Source organism: Dufourea novaeangliae, unplaced genomic scaffold, assembly GCF_001272555.1.
Source record: "Dufourea novaeangliae isolate 0120121106 unplaced genomic scaffold, ASM127255v1 scaffold246, whole genome shotgun sequence".
Classification (NCBI taxonomy): Eukaryota; Metazoa; Arthropoda; class Insecta; order Hymenoptera; family Halictidae; genus Dufourea; species Dufourea novaeangliae.
Window position 1 is genome coordinate 579755 of NW_015374139.1, and position 22068 is coordinate 601822.

General features: G+C 34.6%; 3 protein-coding genes across 3 annotated transcripts; 2 read left to right on the plus strand and 1 right to left on the minus strand.

The window, feature by feature from the left end:
• The first annotated feature begins 300 nt into the window (after positions 1-300).
• Positions 301-5089, plus strand: LOC107191397 (DNA excision repair protein ERCC-6-like). The gene is made up of 15 exons (XM_015580426.1): positions 301-393; positions 506-741; positions 806-1263; positions 1348-1410; positions 1482-1611; positions 1686-1838; positions 1923-2050; positions 2124-2278; positions 2374-2688; positions 2754-2948; positions 3020-3169; positions 3233-3343; positions 3583-3786; positions 3869-4757; positions 4832-5089. The coding sequence occupies exons 1-15, from the start codon at positions 301-303 to the stop codon at positions 5008-5010; spliced, it is 3459 nt and encodes a 1152-aa protein (XP_015435912.1). The 3' UTR covers positions 5011-5089.
• A 781-nt stretch (positions 5090-5870) lies between these two features.
• On the minus strand, positions 5871-8048 carry LOC107191398 (probable ribonuclease ZC3H12C). Its single transcript, XM_015580427.1, has 5 exons — positions 7874-8048; positions 7229-7623; positions 6477-7155; positions 6184-6393; positions 5871-6075 (listed from the first exon to the last, which is right to left on the minus strand). Exons 1-5 carry the CDS (start codon positions 8014-8016, stop codon positions 5871-5873), a joined length of 1632 nt encoding a protein of 543 aa, XP_015435913.1. The 5' UTR covers positions 8017-8048.
• Positions 8049-9596: 1548 nt separating this feature from the next.
• LOC107191292 (zinc finger protein 235-like) lies at positions 9597-21667 on the plus strand. Its single transcript, XM_015580289.1, has 7 exons — positions 9597-9956; positions 16477-16593; positions 17379-18914; positions 19007-19291; positions 19380-19610; positions 19709-19890; positions 19970-21667. The coding sequence occupies exons 1-7, from the start codon at positions 9822-9824 to the stop codon at positions 20436-20438; spliced, it is 2955 nt and encodes a 984-aa protein (XP_015435775.1). The 5' UTR covers positions 9597-9821; the 3' UTR covers positions 20439-21667.
• Positions 21668-22068: the final 401 nt, after the last annotated feature.

Sequence of the window (22068 nt, forward strand, 5' to 3'; positions counted from 1 at the left end):
GTATGAACCAAGTTTGACATTTCCATAACTTGTCGGTAACGTCAAACTCCAGAAGACGCACGTGTTTCGCATTGAATCATTATTTTACGAAATGTAATGATGTTGCGTAATTAGTAAGAATTATTTAATAACGAATATTTTAACAGCAAAATCAACGTTTCAGAGTCACTATACATTGTCAAAATGTAATTTTCAACTGCTTCTTATTCTTCGACCACTGTTTTCTCTTTTGAGCATCATAGAATACACTATATAATAACATTAAGGACATTAAGTATTATACATATCATCGTCACAATCATGGAGACTGATGAGCAAAGTGCTAAGGAATCTGACGACGAAAAACCAAATGAAACTAACGTCAATGAAATTATTATAAATGTTTCAGAGAAGGTTAGGCTGCACAAATCATAAGTTTGTTTATCAATATCTCGTAATAATTGTTTTCAAATTGTGGTGAATAATATGCTTGCATTTACTTTTTATTAATACGAAATAATTTCAGGTTTTATCGGTCAGAAGCGAAGAAAGTATCCTTCGTGAAGCATCTGAGGAAATTGAAAACATTGTGAAAGCAAGTTTGCATGGAACAGGATCTGAAGATTTAAGTGTTGATGAATCTAATAAACATGATATTGCAGATTGCCCACGACAAATAGAATTAAAGAAACAGGTTCTGAATGGAGAAATTACACCATTTCAAGCAATCGCAAAACAATCAGATTCATTAAAAGCTAAATGGTACATAGTAATATTGAAGATAATATTAGTAAATATAACAAAATCTGAATAATTTTCATTCCAGGACATTTGGTAAATCATCCGATTTGCTTGATCTTGAAAAATATCTTCAACAGCAGGCTGAGCTTGCTAAACAGAGAAAAGAGCTAAAGGAGAAGTCAAAAGCATCTGTTCACAGAGATCAAGCAGTTCCTTTAAAAAAATCAAAATTATCAAGCAGCAGCTCTAAAGAATATAAAATTCTAGAACAAACGAAATCTAAAGGCACTAAAAGAAAAGTGTTACTTGAAGTTGAAAAAACCAAAGATTTAAATCAAAATGATGGTAATAATATTTATAGACTGAATGAAGTAAATGATTCTGTCACAGACAGAAGCCATTCTAGAAACACCTTGATTTGTTGCAATACTTCAAAAGATAATACACAAGAGGCAGTCAAAGGTACAGATATTTCAGAATCTGTAGATATAGAAAATAACTCTGGTAGTGATTATGTTCCAAGTGATGAACAAATTGATTCGGGTAAATGTTAGCTCTAATATCCTACATTCATTGAAATTTTTTAATAAACGGGCATTAGAAATGTAGTATTGTTAACATTTTTAGAAGATGAAATGCCATCTTCAAAAAAGAAAAAGACTGCTACAAAATCTGGTCATAGGAAAAGGGGTATGCATTTAGTATTTCTATAATTAGACGTATAAACAATATTTTTTATTTTAAAATATTGAATGTTTTAGTCTTCGATGATGGAGATGAACAAATCTACAGACAGAGGGTGGAGGAAAGTGGGCATCAAAAACCTAAGTCAATGCATAAAATAGATAATCTATTTAAAGTTCCGCAATCTATATGGAAAAAACTATACAAGTATTAAACAAATTACGTTAAATAACACTTAACTTATGTTCCTTTAATGATTCAATTCTATTAATTATTCATAGATATCAAAGAATATCTGTGCAATGGCTGTGGGAACTACACTGTCGCAATCTGGGAGGTTTATTGGGGGATGAAATGGGACTGGGAAAAACCGTACAAGTTATCGCGTTTCTTGCAGGTTTGGATTGCAGCGAATTACTTTCTGATGGTGAAAGGTAAAAATTTTATGATTATTTCGTTATAATCTGTTAATCCACTGTAGGCTCTAGACATTTTCATACAAAATGTACTCTTAACAGATTTAGAGGATTAGGACCAACTATAATTGTGTGCCCAGCTACATTAATGGAACAGTGGGTAAAGCATTTCCACGACTGGTGTCCTATTTTAAGGGTGGTTGTTCTACATCAATCTGGAACTTATAATGGTTAGCTCAAGTTATATACATTACGAGATATGATCATATCAGTTTCAGTAATATATAAAAATTATTTTGATAGGTGATCTGGAGTACTTAATACATTCCTTGAAATCTGGTGGTATATTGATTACTTCTTATTCCGGAATGCTCAAGCATAAAGACATACTTGTAGCCAATCAATGGCATTATGTGATTCTTGACGAGGGACATAAGATCAGGAATCCAGAGGCAAAAGTAATCTATCCTAATTTATAGCAAGAATAGTTCAACTTTTGATATCAATTTTATTTTTTACAAGTATTTAAAATTATAAAGACCATCATTCGTAGATCAGCAAGGCGGTAAAAGAATTCTCGACACCACATCGACTGTTACTGACCGGCAGTCCAATGCAGAATTCTTTGAAGGAATTATGGTCTCTTTTTGACTTCATTTTACCAGGAAAATTAGGCACTTTACCTGCATTTCTGGAGCACTGCGCTGGCCCCATTACACGCGGAGGATATGCAAATGCTTCTCCTCTGCAGGAAGCTACCGCGCTTCAGGTTGCCACAATGCTCAGGGATGCTATTACACCGTACATGCTCAGGAGAACAAAAAATGATGTTCAAGATCATGTTTGTTTACCAGAAAAGAATGAGCAGGTAAGAGAGATGCACATCACACGATTAATTGTAATAACTAATTCTGTGATTGTATTACACTCTAGGTATTGTTCTGCAGTTTAACGGAAGAACAAAAGAACTTGTACAAGCAATACTTAAGATCCGAGGATGTCTCCCTTGTTTTGCATGAAAAAAGTCATTTGGATAATGGCAGATACAGAGCGAGACTGTTAATAGCATTGTCAGCGCTCAGAAAAATATGTAATCATCCCGATTTGTACTTATATACGAGCTCAGTTGTAAGATTTCAGTATTATACCGTCAAGTTTTTGTCATTTTTGCGATCATATATAATCGTATCCATATTTAGGACTCGGATGAGGATGTCGAAGTATCGGAAGAAACATTGGAAAAGTTTGGGTATTGGAAACGTTCTGGAAAGATGACGGTGGTTCGGTCTCTCCTTAAAATTTGGAAAAAACAAGGTCACAGAGTACTACTGTTCACTCAAGGAAGACAGGTATATATTATGTAAATATTTAACAACTTTTGAACAATTGATATATTTTAATATCACTTATAGATGATGCACGTATTAGAATCTTTAGTTCAGAGTGAGGAATATACGTATTTGAGGATGGATGGAACTACTCCCATGACACATCGCCAAGAAATAATCCGTTTGTTTAATTGTGTACGTATGCGAATAAAAAGTGCATACTGGGCATCATTTAATTGGAAATCTTTTAACGTTTTCACTGGCCGTGGCATCTCACATGTTCTTTGTCTGACAATGAGAACATATTCTTTGTGAAGAGTAACATTAAAAGAAGCGTCTGAACTTAACTAACAGTGAACGTGTTAAGAAAGATGATGGCGCAATACAACGAAACACGTACATCTCAGTTGAACTCCTGAATATTTTCTTTTTAGGAGTCTTCATACTTTGTGTTCCTATTAACTACTCGCGTCGGTGGTTTAGGAGTTAATTTGACTGGAGCAAATCGAGTGATTATTTATGACCCAGACTGGAATCCAGCAACAGATGCTCAGGCAAGAGAACGTGCCTGGAGAATAGGACAAAGTAAGAGAGTCACTATTTACAGACTTATTACAGCTGGTACTATAGAAGAAAAGGTGAAGATGCAAAAATTTTTCAAATATCGTCCGTATAAATTATATAGTTACTAATTTTTGTGAAATAATTCCATTTCCTTAGATATATCACAGGCAAATATTTAAATTACTTCTGTCCAATAAAGTATTGGAAGATCCTCGTCAACGAAGATTATTCAAAACTTCCGATTTGGTAGAACTTTTTAACTTACACGAGTCAATTGATGGGAATTCCACCGAATCAGACCAATTGTTCCGTGAATCTAAATTAACTCCAACCGTTGCTAAGTTCTCGACAAGTAAGATTGAAAAAATGCGCAAACTGGCAGCTACGCTTAGTAAAAATATAAGTCAAAATACTTCGAGTTCTGCATCCGCGACACAATGTGCGACTAGTTCAAAGAAAAGTTGTATTCGAAATAATGATAGCGTCCAAGATAATATGAAAAATATTAATCAGTTATCTAGGGATAGCATAATGGAAAAAGAGACTGAAACTGAATTTCATAAGCAAAATGAAGATACCTCTGAAATACAAAAAGATACTGAGTCGAATATGGAGGAAAGCAAAATCTCAGAAAGTAGTAAAGACAATATGTCAGTCGTAAATAATGCATCTTACAGTAATAATAATGTAGAAAATAAGACAATTTGTACTCAGACTGACACGAAAACAGAAGGGATGCAATGCGAAAGTAATTTACAAAGTTCTTCGTTCAATCGTTCCAAAACAACGGAAGCTTCAGACATAAGGAACGAAACAATTTCTTCCAATAGCAATGAAAACATGAAAGGGAAATCGAATAAAACACATCATAAACACAAACGAAAGAAGAAAAGTTCTGTAACAAAAAAGGATGAGGTGTCTGCCGTATTTGAAGGAGAACGTGTGTCATATTTAATTGGCCGCCGTCTTGGACGGTCTGAAAAAGACCAGGTCACATCATCTGAAGATGATCAATACGTGTTGGAAAAGCTATTCGCTAAAGCAAGTAATTGTCGTTTTTATTGCGTAATGTGTATTGATATTAAGCAACAGTAAATTATGTAGAATATTTCTTTGTAGCTGTTACTTCCGCTTTCCAACATGAAACAGTATTGTCGAATTCAGCATATAATACAGGCGATGATCCAATGCGACGATTAGCCCGGGAAACGGCACAAAAAAATATGGATCACATTCGTAAGTCTCGAAAATGGTGTTGGAGACCCACATGGGAATCTTCGTCCTCGAAAGACGATTAATCACTTTTGTTATAATATACTGCAGGTTAATATTTAACTTCAATGTATGTTGTTTGTCAAATATTGGAATCTTTCAATATACAGTCTTTAATTTTCCACTTAGTGTGAATACACTAACGAAAGGAACACTTTGCTTTATAAATGTTGTATATAATAATTCAGATTAACTCATGTTACTTAGAGATTTAGATATTTTTCCAACACAAATGAACTATGATTAAAAAGTTTGTTTGTTTTCTGTAAGTTATTCCTATCATCGCGATATAGCAACTAACAATTCCCTTATTTTTCATGTACTTAATGTAAGCCACATTGTCGGTATTCCAGGAAATTACTATTTCTATATTAAACTATTCTTATAAACCAAATACTCGCTAATCATTTTTGTGGTCTGGAAAAGAAAACTCTTAATCTTAGTATTTAATTTTGAAGAAATAATGTCACATCCCTTAGCGTTTTATGGACGAGATAATACAAATATCTCAGGCACTTACACGTACAAAATGAATTGAAAAACAATTAAATAAAATAACAAATATTTTACCACTCAAAATAAGTATGCAATTTCTTCGGCTGATTAATTTGAACCATTTTGTAAGTATTACTCAGTATATTCCTTTGGTATAAAAGTACTGTACTCTACGTTTAATAAAATTAATAGTTACGAATCTGTTACGTGAAATTTTTTTAAAACATTTTTCGACGGAAATGTTTTGTATACTTGTGTAAACAGTAAACATTATACATAAATATTGTATGTTCATCAATTTACGGCAAAAGTACGTCTTTAACGAAGAACTTATTTGTACAAAGTTACACTTATTTCTTTTTCTTTTTTTTTCCTAATTGATGTTTTAGATTTAGTACCTTAAGAATTCGTCAAGTCTAGGACCGCTTCTCCCTAACGGATCATCTGGAAACATAACAATATCTCCGACAAAAGTTGGAACCAACAATCGATTTAAAATTGTCTCACGCCATTCAGGTTTTTCTTTATACAAATCCCTATACTGATCCATCGAAATCACAATACCTTCACACATTGTCGCATATTGCAATATATACCTGAAAGGAATGCAAGCAATACATTCGAAAGAATTAGAAGTAAATAAATAATGCTAGTGCATGTACAAATAGATTGTTACAGTTGTGAACGATTATATTGCAATTTACCGATCGTCATAAGAAGTTATCCATCTACCAGCTATATACCGACTCGGTGTGAAGACTGCTATGCCTTCTGTATACCATTTCTCAAGCATTTGGTGAATAACTGCTCTTCTGTATTGAGGTATAAACACCTTCACCGAATGTCCTCTTTTCTTGAAGTAATCGATAACCATCAATATTCCTTTTTCCGAAAATGCTTTGCCATTCGTATATCTAAAGAATCGTAAGATGATAATATCAGTCACGCGTGGAAATTCAGAGTATATATGGAAACGAGAAAACCAAGATTGCCTTACGCCATAGCCACATTATTTCCATCAATAATAATTGGTCTTAATCTAGTAAGTTTTGCAGGTGTTGAAGGAATGGTTGTGTGTGAAGTGGTTAATAACGTGTTATTTTCTTTTGATGTACTTTCTTTTGCTGTACTTTCTTTTGATGTACTTTCTTTTGATGTACTTTCTTTTGATGTACTTTCTTTTGATGTACTTTCTTTTGATGTACTTTCTTTTGATGTACTGGGCAATGGTGTTTGTTCAGTATATGATTCGGATGCTTTCAGTTCTAACTTTGCTAATGCATTAAATAATGATTTTGGTTTTTTCATCATTATTGTATGACTTATATCTGTGGCCATAGGAAATACTAGTCCCGGTATGCTGAAGATCAAATCAGGCTCATTGTTCTGATTTTTTTTTACGGCATTGGGTGTGAAGCATTTGTCAAAATTTTTTGTGTGCCTTAAGTATTTGAGATTCTTTTCATTTGGACTGCAATCTATCATGAAAAGTCTATTGCTTATTTCTTGCTGTTCAACTGTTTCTTCCTCTTTCTCGCAATTTGTTGTGCTCTCCTTTTCTTTTTCATCATTTAGTGTTCTGTCCTCTTCTATTGTGGCATCAGGCAAAGCTGTATTTGAGGATGACCATACTACAACAATATCATCTGAACTCTGATTTATAGAATCCAACGGTGCTGAAGAAACACAAATTAAAATGAAATGCTAACTCAGGATAGATGTATTATAGATTTGGTGTTTTTTCTTTACCTATGTTTTCATTGTTTGCTGCTATTGTTACTATGTCTGAATCTTCTGTATCTGATATCAAAAGACAAGATGTATTATTATTTATTGATGAAACAGAGTCTACCTTTCTTTTCTTTCTTTGGTGTTTTTTAGCTCTGGTTTCTCTTTGTCCTAAAGGCTTGTTAGAATCATCTTCTGAGCTCTCAAAAGATCTCTTTTTAGTACATTCGCTATCTTTGCAAATATCTTCATTCTCCTTACTGGTGGACTCAAATTCATTGTCGCTCAATATAATTACACTATCTTGCTCTACAGAATCAGCTTCAGAGGAGAAAAACGTGTTTTTATTATTATCAACTTGTTTGACATTCTGCAGTAATTTCTTCTGTGCTTCTATTTGCCGCCATCGTTTAGCACTACAATTATAAGAAACATTTATATTATATTTATATGTTAGAGAATTAGTCTAAAAAATTCTTATATTAAATTGTGAGTATTATGCAATTATAAGACGTTCAAGTATAAAAAACAATAAAATAGGAAAATTGATAAAGTTTAATACTTGTATTATTTTCAATTGAATAAAATCTGTAATAAATATAAATTCCCATTTCATTCATACTTTTGTGTATATGTACAAGACATATTGTTAACATCGTCTATTACCTCAACTGGATATGTCTCAAAGAATTCTCATAAAATGTCTTTTTCACAATCTTTACTCGATTCTTGCTCCTCAGGGAAGTTTTCTTTTCAGCTGAATTCGATACTGCATCACAAATTATTACCGAATCATTCAACGCACTCATTGTTTACGCATTTATTCCCTTAATTGTTTTAATACGACATTTATAAACTAAAAAAAAAATTTTGTAAAGTACACGAATCTCTCTAATAAATCGAGATGTTAGATGTAAATAGGTAGAAAACTTTGTACATAAACATTCAATATATTCTTTGAAAATGTAGGACACGCAAAAAAAGCAATATCTTCACAATATTAATATAAATTTAACATTCACGCATTTCAGATTACTATTTGTTACAGATCCGAGACATTTGTATCGCGAAAAACTGATCGCACTTTTTCAATGTTCATTGAACCAGAGAAAATTGGTGAAAACTTTTCTGATGTAACATAACCGAAAACACTATACTCAACACACTATATTATACATATGTATATATACTGTTAGGATCCCTGACTATAAACGTCCATTTTTGTCTATTGTACTCCTAACGGCAAATGGCATAAGCTTGGGAATCGCGTAATTTGGAATATTATGAATGTTGCATTCTGTTATTACGGTTGTGTGGTGTCATATATGTAATTAATAACTTTCCATGGCATGAACATGATCCACTCGAGGAACAAAGAAATGTTGTATTACCTTAGTAACTAAAAAGAAAATGTTATCAATTGTATTCCGGAAGCCAAACCGAATAGACATATATTATATTAACACATAAAATTGTATTCAATTTCATTTTATTAAAAGTTATATACATATTCTTAAATTATAATTATATTAAAGTTGAGTAATTAATTTCACCAATTTCCGTCTCAACAATACATTGGTTCACAGAGTTTGCAGTTGAAAAATCGCGCAAAATATCGACTGAAACGCACAAAGTGGCAGCATCTTATTTAAGTGTATCTATTTCATCGATAAATGTGGAATTTAAATACTACATTTATTTATATGTAATCATGAAAAACATTTGTTTATATGCATTATTTGCCTTCTTATAGATCATATCAATATCAATCAAAAAAATTGTACAATTGAATTTGCGTCGCAAAACTGGTATGGTAGTATCACCTGTTGGCGGGATCGTGGTACTAACTGACAAGTAGCTTATTCGTTTTATTGTAGATATCGCCACATGTGTTTGGGACCACATTTACCATCATGTATGAAAATATTAATTATTAATTAAATACGTCACAGACGTCGAATGTCAATGAACAAAATTTATTTAAGGAACTGCAATAAACAATGTAATGTACTTCATAACGTACTGACGTAAATACAATTGAGTATTATAACATCACAAATATAGCTGTCATTTCAATTTACAACTCTCGGCTTAGTTAAATAGGGTGTACAACTATTATGACCGTCGGTATACAAGTATGCATAATTTTTAATATCAAACCAAACAAAAATAATTTATTTAAAAAGAAGTCTAAATTCTCTCTGACATCGTCAATCTATTGCGATACGTGTATATAATGCTTCAAGTAAAAGCGCGGCGAGCATGACCAATCAGAAATTAAGTGGACATCGGCGATTGGTTGGAATTCGTAACAGCGTCGAAAGAATGGAAGGGGTAGCGAATGTGTGCTGGCTGGTTCGAACGCGGCTACATCCCCGTGCCAGGCCAGCGAGCAAGTAGTAACGCTAACGTTAGAAGTTTTGTCTTTTGTTTATCCTTTATGTTTCTTTCACCTGGAAGAAGCGGAGCTCGAGGAACGTGGTATCGCCGGAACGGGTAGCTGGTGCTCGTGGATCGGCCAAGGAGTACAGGCCCAGCACCGGTTGCCAAAAATTCATTGGTGCGGATCCAAGTAGTCGAAAGCGTATTCAGGCAGCCTTCAACGTAAACAAAAATGGAACTGGGGGAGAGAGAGGCGCAGATTTGTCGACTTTGCGGCCAGTACGAGAGCATATACATCGATGTGTTCGGCGAGGAAGGCACCAAGAGGTTTCTGGGTCTGAAGATCCATAGGAAAATCAACATTCTGGTGAGTGGAACGCGAGAGGTGTGCCATGGGGTCTTCAGGCCCAAGTTGCATTATAAAGGAGGGGGTTAGAAAAATGGCCGGGGGAGAAGAGTACACGCAGAAAAGATGTTTCCCTTCCTTTGTTACTTTTTAATATCGCTTATGAATTTTAAAGTTTTCTTTCTTTATATTTTTAACACTTTTTCGACTGGGGTTTATTTAATTAGCTATTTACAATCGACGGTTAATATCCACTTAGTTAATAATGAATTTTTCAATCCGAGTAGCAAATTACAATCATTAATCAATAAGACAACTGAAGTAACATAATGTAATAACAATTTCATTTTTAATTCGTCTTTGATGAGAAAGTCTTTCAATCGACTTTCCAGTGGAAAAGTATAAACTAATGGTAAACAGGCTGCAGGTTTTTAAACAATGTTAAGTTTTTATATATTATTTTATATAGAAACAGAGGTAAAGACAATTTATTTCATTATTTCAATTATCAATGTAATAAAACATATATTAATCCTTGGTTAATTGGATAGGTGCTTGAAACCTCATGGTTCCTGTTTTGTTGTATTTATGTAGATTCTACATGAATATAGATTGCAATCGATTACAGAAGTTGATATTAAATAGGAATTTGTTCACTTTGTTGAGGACACTATCAGGTTCACAATAAAGTAATTTTTCTTTTCAACTTTTTCTTGTATTCAGTTTTAAACGATTTGTATATGTTATACGTATATAAAATTTATAGTCTAATAATAAAACAGGCCTGTATGTTACATATTCACTTTAAACAATCATTGAAGAAGTGTTTTTATTTTATGTTACTAGATTTTACATACCTATGTAAATTCTTTCATTTTTCCATTGAAGTCTTTATTTTCTTAATGAAAAGAAATATGAACATCTATAGTTCAATTATACCAGTTTTACATCTGGTTCGTATTATCAGAAGACTAACAATGCCTCCGAATAGAAATAAGTATTGTAAGAGAATTTGTCATCAGTATGTAATTGTATGTGCACTGAAATTTATAAGATACTCAATAGTCTGTGTAATTATAAATCAGAAATTGCATGTATTGTACTAAAATAAACTCTGTTTTAGTAGAAATAAGATATTCATTTTATAATTTAATATCTTACATTGAACACATTTTATTGTTGTAATGAATTCTGTTGTAGATTTTCAAACAATGTACTGTTATATCCTTTTGTAAGTGATATTTCATTTTAGAGATAAATCTTAAGTTTGTCATTATGTAATGCTAGAATGGGTACCAGATTATATTCAAAAGTTCACCAGTGGTATATCTACAGAGCGGTAGGGTTTGAATGAGACAGTCTATCATTCATTTTCACATGTGACTTATAAATAAGAAACGAAGTACTTTCGAAAATCAGTTGAAAATTGTTACAGAATCGGATTTTCCATTAAGAAATTAAAATGATATACATTTAGTATCTAGGTATTTTGTTTGAATCGCAGATAGATGAGAGGGATCCTCTGCCCAAGGCGATTTGTGTTCAGTGTCTGGGCAAGCTCGAATTCGTTTGTGACTTCCAAGAGGAGTGTCTTCGCACCCAACAAGTGTTACGCGATCGATACAATGTACCACCCTTAACAGAGATTGTAAGTCCGTATTCCATTTAATGCACAGCTCTACCGCTCATTTATGATGCCACCAGAGCATGCAGCTCATTTTTTTTTTTTGTACTATTATAACCTGAATTTAAACTAAATAGAAAAGAAAAAGTCATCCGGTATTTTTTGGTTCGTAGAAACTTTTTATACAATTAACAACAAAGGAAGTTACTATTCTTAGTAAATTGAAATCGCATTCTACTGAACACGTATTCATAGTAAAATGTGTATACCAAAAATACCAGATCAAACTTCTTTTTTTCGTCTGAATTAAAATTAGTAAATTTCTGGTACCCACTTCTATCTGCAATTTCAATTTATCCCTAGGCTGATGTAAAGACTGAAGAAACAACACCGAGCACATCAACAAACAATAACAACAATGACATCGACAAAAATCTTAATTCTCCGATCGAGGAAGGTGTTAAAGAAGTAGAACAACAGATTCCAAAAGCAACAGCAAAACCTCAAAGAAACTTACGAAGTCAGCAACAAGTGAAAAGTGTCGACGAGACGGCAAAACATCAGAACAACGTTGAAAGCACAGCGGAGGATAATACAGATAATGGACCGACTGTTCAAAGCTCTGAAACAACTCCCACAAGATGGCTTAGAAGTAGACAGACCACAGAATCATCTTCCGCAAATGAAACAACTATCGACACGCCGATCGCTAACAGACTTAGGAGTCACGACAATACTGCCACCGAGATAAATGTAAGTCCACGCAATAATTCCAGAGAAACTAGCGAAAAACAGACCGGGAAGCAACAAGATTCACACACCATACAAATTCCAACATCAGCTTTGAATAAGCTTCTTACTATTGTATCTAACTCGCCAAACATAGAAGTGTCGGTGAAGGAAACCAGAAACCAAAGCAATGATTCAGAAGATATTAGTTTCACAGTAGAATTATGCAAAAAAGAAAGCGACGACGTTGCCACTGTTCAAGCCAGGGTATTCCCAGACCAAGGTTCATGCTTGGTAGATAAAGCTATTGTTAGTCTTCTACAAAACCAGAGTTGCGTAGAAGTAAATAGTATAATAAATACTATAATCAGTAGCAGCCTTAAGAACGGTAGCTCGACAAAGTCAAAAGATTCTGCGGAGTTTGAGCAAAAGTGGCAGGCATCACAGAATCCAGAAGAATTGTTCAAGATTGACGGAGAAGAGATTCGTGTGGATGATAATGTTGAACACATCGTGAACGATAATCAGAACGGTTATTCGTGTAAACTTTGCTGCAAATTCTACGAGCGTAAAGACAAGTGTATGGTCCATGTGAAGACGCATCTCGGAATTAAACAATATACTTGTATTTTATGTAACGCCAAATTTGTATGTAAATCTGATGTGATGAAGCACATTCGATGCTCGCATACTAATCCGAGACCGATACAATGTCCGAAATGTCCAAAGAGATTCAAATCCAAATTCTACTTGATGGAACACGACAACGTCCATAAAGGCGTGAGGCCATATTCGTGTACAGACTGTGGTCAGAGTTACCACCATAAAGTATCGTTGCAGATTCACATGAAGTCGCATTTACCTCCGCAGAACTTAGCTTGCGAGTATTGTGGTAAAGTGTTCCCGTATCGTACGAGACTGTTGAGTCATATCGCCAGCGTCCACTTAAAAAATCGTAGGAACTTCAGGTGTCGGTTCTGTTACAATCTCTATTCGAGTCTTTCGGTGTTGAACGAACATATTAAAACACGTCACGCGACTACGTATACCTGCGAGGTATGTAACAAAACCTTCAAGGTCGCGTCCAAGTACAAGGCTCACGTGTTACAACACTCGAATCCCAAGCCCTTCGTATGCAACATTTGCAACAATAGATACGCGTCTAAAGCATTCCTAAACGAGCATCTGCTGAAACACGAGGGATTAAGGAAACACATCTGCCAAAAATGCGGTGCAAGATTCGCCCAAGCTAGTCACTTGGCTGCACACCGGCATGTGCACGGTGAAAAGAAGCACGCCTGTCCGGAATGTGGACGAAAATTCAACAGACGTGACAATATGAAAGTACATAGAAAAAGACATTTCGATGATAAAAAGACTGGTATTGTTAAACAAAAGAACGCTTCTGGCACGGACGTGACTTCCATTGTGTCTAACGAGAAATAACGGCTCCGACGTAGCTTTGATATTTTTTGTAAAAGTAACTTAATTCACGGGTGGGTTAAGGACTTCCAAACAAGACGCTTGTTAACAGTTAGAATTTTTAATAATATCCTACAAGGCATTCTTTATGTACAGTGAGGGACATAAGTAATTGATCGGTAAGAGTTTAGCTTCATTGTAGGTCTAACTCTCTAATGAGTTTGCTGTTGAATATTCCTTACATGTATTGCCGTGTTAAGTAATGTTTAATAAACCGAATATTACAGCATCCTTTAAAGACAGTGTATATGTAAATACGGTTACTAATTGAAACAATATTTCTACACCGACTGACTATACGAATACTTTTGTCCCTTACTACGAGACAATGTACTTGTAAAAGGAACTGATTTTAAGATACCATACAAATTAAAAGTAAAATTCCTCTTTGATTGTGAGGACGCAGTGATATTTTGGATTCTCGTTAGGCCTACAATTATTTGAGGGTTCATTTCAAGATTTCACATTTAACGAGAATTTTACTTTTGATTAAAAGAGTTACATATACTACCATACTAGTTATGGCAACACCGATCAGTCAGGTCACTACCACTCTTGTCATTTATACTATTCTTTTTTGGTGCATTAGACCTTTTTTTTTGTATATAATGTAGTAGGTGAGCATTTATGAAATCACTGACATCTTTTTTTTTAAGTATTCTTTCCATTTACGATGCATATTATGTCATAAGATTTTTGCACATAAAATATTACCGATTAGATTTTATCAATACTGTAATATAAATGGGCTATTGAACATAAATCGATGAACTAAGATTAGAAGCCATGTTACATTATATTCATCATGTCGGATTAATCGAAAAGATGGTTTTGAAAAACTTTTCAGAAGTGTTAAGTAAAATTTCAAATGATGAGGAAGCCAAAGAATATGATTGCGTGCATTATTACAGTTGAAAATTTTTGTATGTTTACCGCACACCTAGCTTCCTAAGACAATTTGAATCATCAGAAAAGAAAACGTGAGTACATCATGGATAGGGCTTCCAAAGTCAAGTACCCTGACTAAAAGGGGTATAGAAAATATTTTCTATGTATTTTTACATGGCTGTTTTTAGAGGAACTGGAGAATTTTTGAATGATACATGTGCAACGTATATATTACTCTATTTTCGATTATATTTTATATATAAGATAATTATGTATAGATACGTAAGGGTCCAGTGAAGACAATTATCGGAAATTTAAAGTCTTGCTTTAACATGTTCCATGCTCCAGTTTTTTTCTATGACTTCGTATTCACGCCATCTGGGTCATCAATGATCCACAACAGAACATACTATAATTCTTTATAATGTACACCATTTGATGTTTATAAAAATGAAAATATTTTTATTCAAGCAAAAGTATGACGTATAAAGGGCGCCATGTAACAAACCGAATATTTTGACGATGTGATAGTGAAAATTGTCAATAGCCAGATTGAAACAATGGCCATCGATGGTTTACTCAGCATAAAACATGTTAAATTAAATTTTATAGGAGATATTGCCTTCGATAGACAGCAGAATGCTTTTAGCTATTTTTATTGGATCCTCCATTGAAAGTAACAGATTTCGATGCGAAAATAGCGTCCAGCATGAATTATGTTATGGGACATATTATATGTGATCTGTGAAGAAAAAACTGTACGTAAGTGCCTTGTGAAGGACTCGATATATTTTGTTCCAGCGTTTCCTAAGCGTTAATGTGCGAAAAAAGCGTTGATAATTCTTCAAGTCCTTCTCATGTGAGACATTGATTTTCCTTAAAAAGGACGTTAATTAGAATTCTTTGTGCTTGAAAACTGGTTTTGTGCTGACCTTAAAGGACTGACAAGTTCAAGTCTCAAAGTAATTGTTGTATGTATCACATGTTGATATTGACAAAATCTATGTGACACGAAAATGAATCTTCAAAATGGTATATTGTTAATGCAACATATATTTTGAGACGTCATCTATACTATCCATTCAAAGTATGGAGCACCGTTTACTCTTTCGATGAATACAATTTTTCCGCACGATAATAACATAAATGTTATTTATGGAGTTTTATTAAAGGCTGAAGGGTGCTGCAAACTTTTGAGCGGGAGTAGTATATATACACAATATCTATCTTTTTCTACAAAACTGAAGTGTTCCGACTGTGGTTCACGATTTGAGATCCGAGCGTAAAGAATTGTTTTTTTCTACAATCCCGGTTATTACTTTCCCTTGGAACGAAGGAACGATTGCCGATTTAAATACAAAATGATCGTTCACGCGAGTACTGTTAATTAATATCAGACGAACGATATTATATCTAATATTATACACTTTCCTCAGATAGTAATCTAAGCAATAACTCCTATTTTGTACGAGGCGTTTGTTAATTCAAACTATTTTTCCATCTAGGAGATAATGTACTTCTCACTAGCCGTTACATTCTCTTATAAGCATAGATGTTAATATGTCATTAAAGTAATGCCCAGTAAATAAAACAGCGTGTAACAATTTCTGGACAATAAAGAAGAATTTGTTGAACGATTCCACAGCTCTTCGAAAATAAAGGTACAATATTTTTGGGATCGCTTCATTATTTCATTCTCACTTTCGATCGTTACGTCTTTTCGCTGAAACAACTGCGTCGATCGATAATGATTACCAACACGTCGTCGCAGAATTCTTCACTCCCCGAACACCGAAGTCTTTTTCTTTATTGTTTCAGATAAAAGAGAACGATGGACTGCCGCAGATTGTTTGTCTACGATGCATGGGCTCGTTGGAGTTTCTCTGCGACTTTCACGAACGTTGTCAGAACACTCAGAAGGAACTTCAGAAGGCTGTAAGCTATAACGATACGTTGTCTGACTAAAATCTCGGCCGCGACTGCATTCACTTACACTAGTATATGGCAAATGCTAACACGTTCCGTGGCGGGATTTTTACGTGCCACGTAGGGATCATTGGTTGCACGCGAAATACTATTAAAAAAAACAATAAACGTTCATAATGTACATCATCTGGTATTTTTAAAATGTTTATGGATTATTTAAGAATTTATTGCCGTGGTATTCTCTGTCCTTTTGGTCCTTTTATTATACGAATATAGTCACTGGGAAAGTACAAAAATGTTTTTGTTTTTATTGGAAGCAGATTTTTACTTTAAAATATCGTACGCCGACGGATAAACAATATAGATTTTTTTAAATTATGCTAAACAGTCGTTTTACTGAAAAAAAAAATAGATTTCTCGATTGTTTGATACTTCCTAGTTGGTGCAACTCCTTAATCAGGCAACACGACGTACATGGTGCACTATACAGGAGGGTGTTTCATAACATGTAGGTCTTATCGAAACACAAATGCCACAAGAAAAGTTTGTGTAAACCTGTACTCCATTTGATCTTTTTCTCTCCAGACTTTTATACTCTAGTAATATGTTTCTTCATTAACTTGAGATCAGAATCACATAGAGCCACACATTTGTAGTTTCTGTCTACAACTGAAATGGGTCCCGCCTGTTTTGAAGCCTCCTCTATAATGATACTTCTATCGAATTATAGTAAAACTAATCAATACGAGTCATAATAATTAGTCGTACTCAGAGCTCCTTTTCATCTTCGACAGGAACAAGATGCGTCGCAGGAAACCTACCGCGAAGAAAATGACGATTCCGAATCCGATAAGGAGAACACTTTATCGTCGACGTACAACACGAAAGTAAAAACAAAAGGTTTATCACCCGATGGTTTGAAATATAAGAAAAATGGTCTGACCGTAAACAGTACATCACACTATAGAAGTGAGAATAAAGATGAGAGTAATAATCTTCACCGCGAAGACAAGGATGACTGTACAAATAATGTTCGTCCTAATGCACAAACGACCGTGGAAAATCATTTAGTCTCTAAAACACAGTCAGTTGTGGATGATGCAGTTGTCCCCGACCAAAAAGCACAGGAGAAGCAAAGTAACGATAACAATGTAAAATGCAAAAGTCCAGAATCGAAGAATGATATCCCAAAGAAAACAGCAATTCGTAACACTAGGTCAGGATCTTTGAATAGTTATCTAATTTCAACTAAAAAATCTGATAGGAATGATGGTACGCATTCGGAGCAACCAATGCGGCGCAAAAGAGGCAGAAAAAGTAACTTACAAAAGTTAAAAGAAGCTGCCTTATCGTTGAATATAAAAAGAGACTTGCAGGGAGAGCTGGACGAAATAAGAAGCGATGGGAATCGGGGCAAGAGGCGATGTCTGCAGGCAATTTCCACGAATAATGAGCCGAATATAAGTAACAATACTGTGATTTTATCCAAACCCCAAGTTGAACGGGCGGCGAATAATAAAGTAGTGAATATATTATCAAGTAAACTTCAAGACAAAACCAATGAGACTCCATCCGATAGTACCATAGTAAGGGACAGTTTAAAGAAATTCAGAACAAATGATAAAGGCTCGGAGATAGAAAAAGATTTTTCAAGAAACAAGGTGCAGAATTCGATAAGATGTAAAACAATATCAGTAACTGTGAAGCAAGAGAAAGTCGAAACTGAAACATCTCCACAGTCTGTGAAGTCGAATCCGTTTGTTTGGATTCCTAGTGACATGCTCATACACGGACAAAAGAGTCCAATGTGTAATGAGAATCGAGAAATTAAACAACAGCTATCACGTTTGGGTCCTCAACTAGAGGATGATACGGGAAATTCTGGTGTCTCCAGCAGCACTGAATCAGAACATTCGAAATCAACAACGCCCGTACATCAGAATCGCGTGACTGTTATAAAATCTTCACAGACCAACGGAACTATCATTCCAGCTAAAATCCAGGGAGAATCTTCAGAAGTAGTTGTTAAACCAGATGCGGCGCATAATAATATAAAGAATGATTCGAAGTGTAATGTCTCCGATTCCTCATTTACTCGACGAGTTAGTCGAAACACCAGCTTTGATGGGAGTAAAAGCAGTGATCGATCGTTCGGCAAAATTTCTGAATTGATAAGCGACGAGCAGAAAAACACCATTGAAACTTACTATACAGTTGACATGTCAATTGTTAATTCAGAAAAAGTACAGAAGAATTTAACGATAGTCGACAAGAAGAACATACGTTGTAACATCTGTGGTAATCTTTACTTTAGAATGGACAAGTGCCAGGTAAATTGGCGCAAATTACTGGGAATGAAATATATGAAGGGATTTAATGTGCAAAATTCAAAGAAGTTTCATAATAATAATGCTTGTCGCAGGTGCATATCTGGAGCCATTTGGAGATGAAACCATACCAGTGCAAGGCGTGTGACTTTGCTACAGTCACTGTTAGCAATGTTCGATGCCACATTAGGAAGAGTCACCTGAAGATAAAACCATTCGAGTGTAATCTCTGTGAAAAGAAATATGTCACTGCCGTTTTATTGGACGAACATATGAATACTCACACGGGTGAACGTCCGTTTAAATGTAAGCTTTGTGATTTCGCAAGCGCAAGTCGACAGATGCTAAGTTATCACAACGATACTCATAAACCAGCAAAGGTAATAATATAAATGGAATCGCACTGAACAACCAAGATTCATATTTACACACTTTAAATTATAATCTTGTTACTATCAAATTCTGTAGGATATCAACTGCAAAATTTGTGGCAAAGAATTCTTCTCGAGAGGTAGATTGCGCGCACACATGATCATCCATAATAAGGACAAAGTGGTCATGTGTAAACTGTGCTCTGCTTATTTATCGAGTGCGGAAGCATTGGAAACACATCACAGAAATATGCATATGCAAGATTATGTATGTAATGTTTGTGGCAAACATGTAAAGTCAAAGAAAGCTTTGTACAATCATCAAAGTGTAAGCCCTATTTTGTTAAACTTTCGCTCGTAGGAACAGCAATATTTATCATTTTGTTTAGTAACATATTTCACGTAAAATGAACATCGCTTTTATAGGTTCATGCTGCCGCGAAGTATAAGTGTTCACTGTGTCCAAACGTGTATAAGAGTAGTCAGATCTTAAAAGAGCATCTTTTGAAGCACGAGGGAATTAGGAAATACAAATGTAGCGTTTGTGCGAAGACATTTGGACAACAGTCTCATTTAGCTGCTCACATGGCGGTACATAGTAAAATTAGGTAAGTTCAGGCACATCCTACACGGAAGGCGTTAATGTAGATGTGTATTATAGTTGCTTATTTATTTTACTTTTCGTAGATTCCATTGTCCTGGTTGTAACAGGGACTTCAATCGACACGACAACATGAAAATACACACTAAACGGTGTAAACAGTTTCTCGCGAATCCACAGTTGAAGAAGCTCTTAATCAAAAAGGAAAGAAGTACATCAGTCAGCAAAATAACGGAGTTAAATGAAGATATGGAGAGTAGAGACACGTCGAATTCCGGGTCATCTATCGAGGACCAAACCGAAAAATCGTCGGCAAACGTTGTAGATGATAAAGAAAAGACTGGAATGAACTTCTGTAAATTAGGATTAAATATTGCTTGCTTCGAAACTCCGGACAAAACATGGACCCACGACGATGTATATAAGAAGGGAGGAAAGGTAATGGGATCTGCCGAGATTAATGTAATTCAAATCGCAAAAGTGAACGATGCATTAATCCCGGAGAACGATAATCTAACGGTTTTGGAGAATGTTTTGGGACCAGAAAGTTTCTAGTAGCTTTCACTGAAAGTGTGCATATAGTATACCACTGAACGCATGTTATGAATTTCGCATTTTTATAATGACGATGTCCAAGAGTACAAATCGATAATACAAAGGGTGTATGGAACACTGAAATTTGAAGAGATCTATTGTAATTATTCAACAATAATACATTATTAAAGAATACTTACGTTTGGAATTACTTTGAAGCGGGGACAAATACAGGTAATTTCGGTGATTTTGTTTTTGGAAAGAAAGGACCAAATATATTGGTCTAAAATATTTGCCAGTATACTTATTCATCTTTAACGAATATTTACACAATTTGATTCTGAAGAAATCTGTGTCTTAGTGTGGCATGCCTGCATGATAACGCACGATTACTTATTTGATAACACCTTTTCTGTTGGTTTGAATCAAAGACTTCAAAATTATTTGTAATCTGTAAGACTATCTTCATCGCCCATACCACGATCAATAATAACAAAATTAGATATAATGAACAGACTATGTATAGAAAAACTAAATTATTAATTTTTCTACTTCAATTTGTTATGGCAAAGAAAATGTGACACATATTTTTATAATTCTGGTACGAGTGAGAAAGGGATGTATGTACAACATGTGTGTAAAAACGTTCTAGCGTTACAGCGATCCTATGTTTATGTTATATGGAAAAGGAGAAAAAGAATCGTCGGCGGTCCGAATAATTTAGTAATCGAAGCAGTCGTCCAGCAATGAATTTTTCATAAATATATCTCAGACCATGTCGATTATTATCGACAATAGTGAATTCAATTCCATAGACCGTTTAACTTCGAAGCGGTCTGTCCACAAAGGGTTAGAAGATGCCTTGATCGTTTCTCGATCCGGTACGCGATCGACCAATTTCTTTTCCTCTAATATTAGGTAGGTCATTCTAAGAAAATCGAATTGCACGAAGATTGAAGTGCTTAAGAATTTATTTTATATTTACTACCGCAACTGTGTTACTCGTGCATCTCGATTTTCATTCGAAGAATCATTGAGAGGCTTGCCCTTGATGGAAACTTCGAATACACTACCAAAGAAAGCGCCATTTTATTCTTTAGTTAGCACAGCGATTTTCGTCAATAGTTGGAAATGGCGCGTTTACGCTTATTTCAATTGTAAGTGAAGGAATTAAGACTGATATTTCTATAGAAATTCGTAACGAGAAGTTCCTATCTAAAGTAACCCGGCCCCCGAGTGATTAATGTAAATTTGCAAATTCGAAGGGTAATTCGAATCTTCGTACAGGAACGATCTCCAGTTTGGAAAACATTAATTAAGTACTTTACTGACAAATTTACAGACATTATACAGTATTCGATTTTCTACAGTTAGAGTGATAACACGAAAGGATACTTGCCATTGAAGTCAAACAAAATGTCAAGAAGAAATAAAAAAGATTCTTTTTGTATAAATGTCGTTCGTTGTTGAATCACTGACTACCCAAATATGTGTAAAATCCCGAAAATTGATTTAATAAATTATCCCTATAGATGTGGCATTAAAAGTCTTTACAGGACGGACAGAGGCTAAAAAATATTATTTCCTCAAAAATAAACAACGGGTATGTACCATTTACTGTTTTTTGTTGAAACAATCCTTAGGAAATATA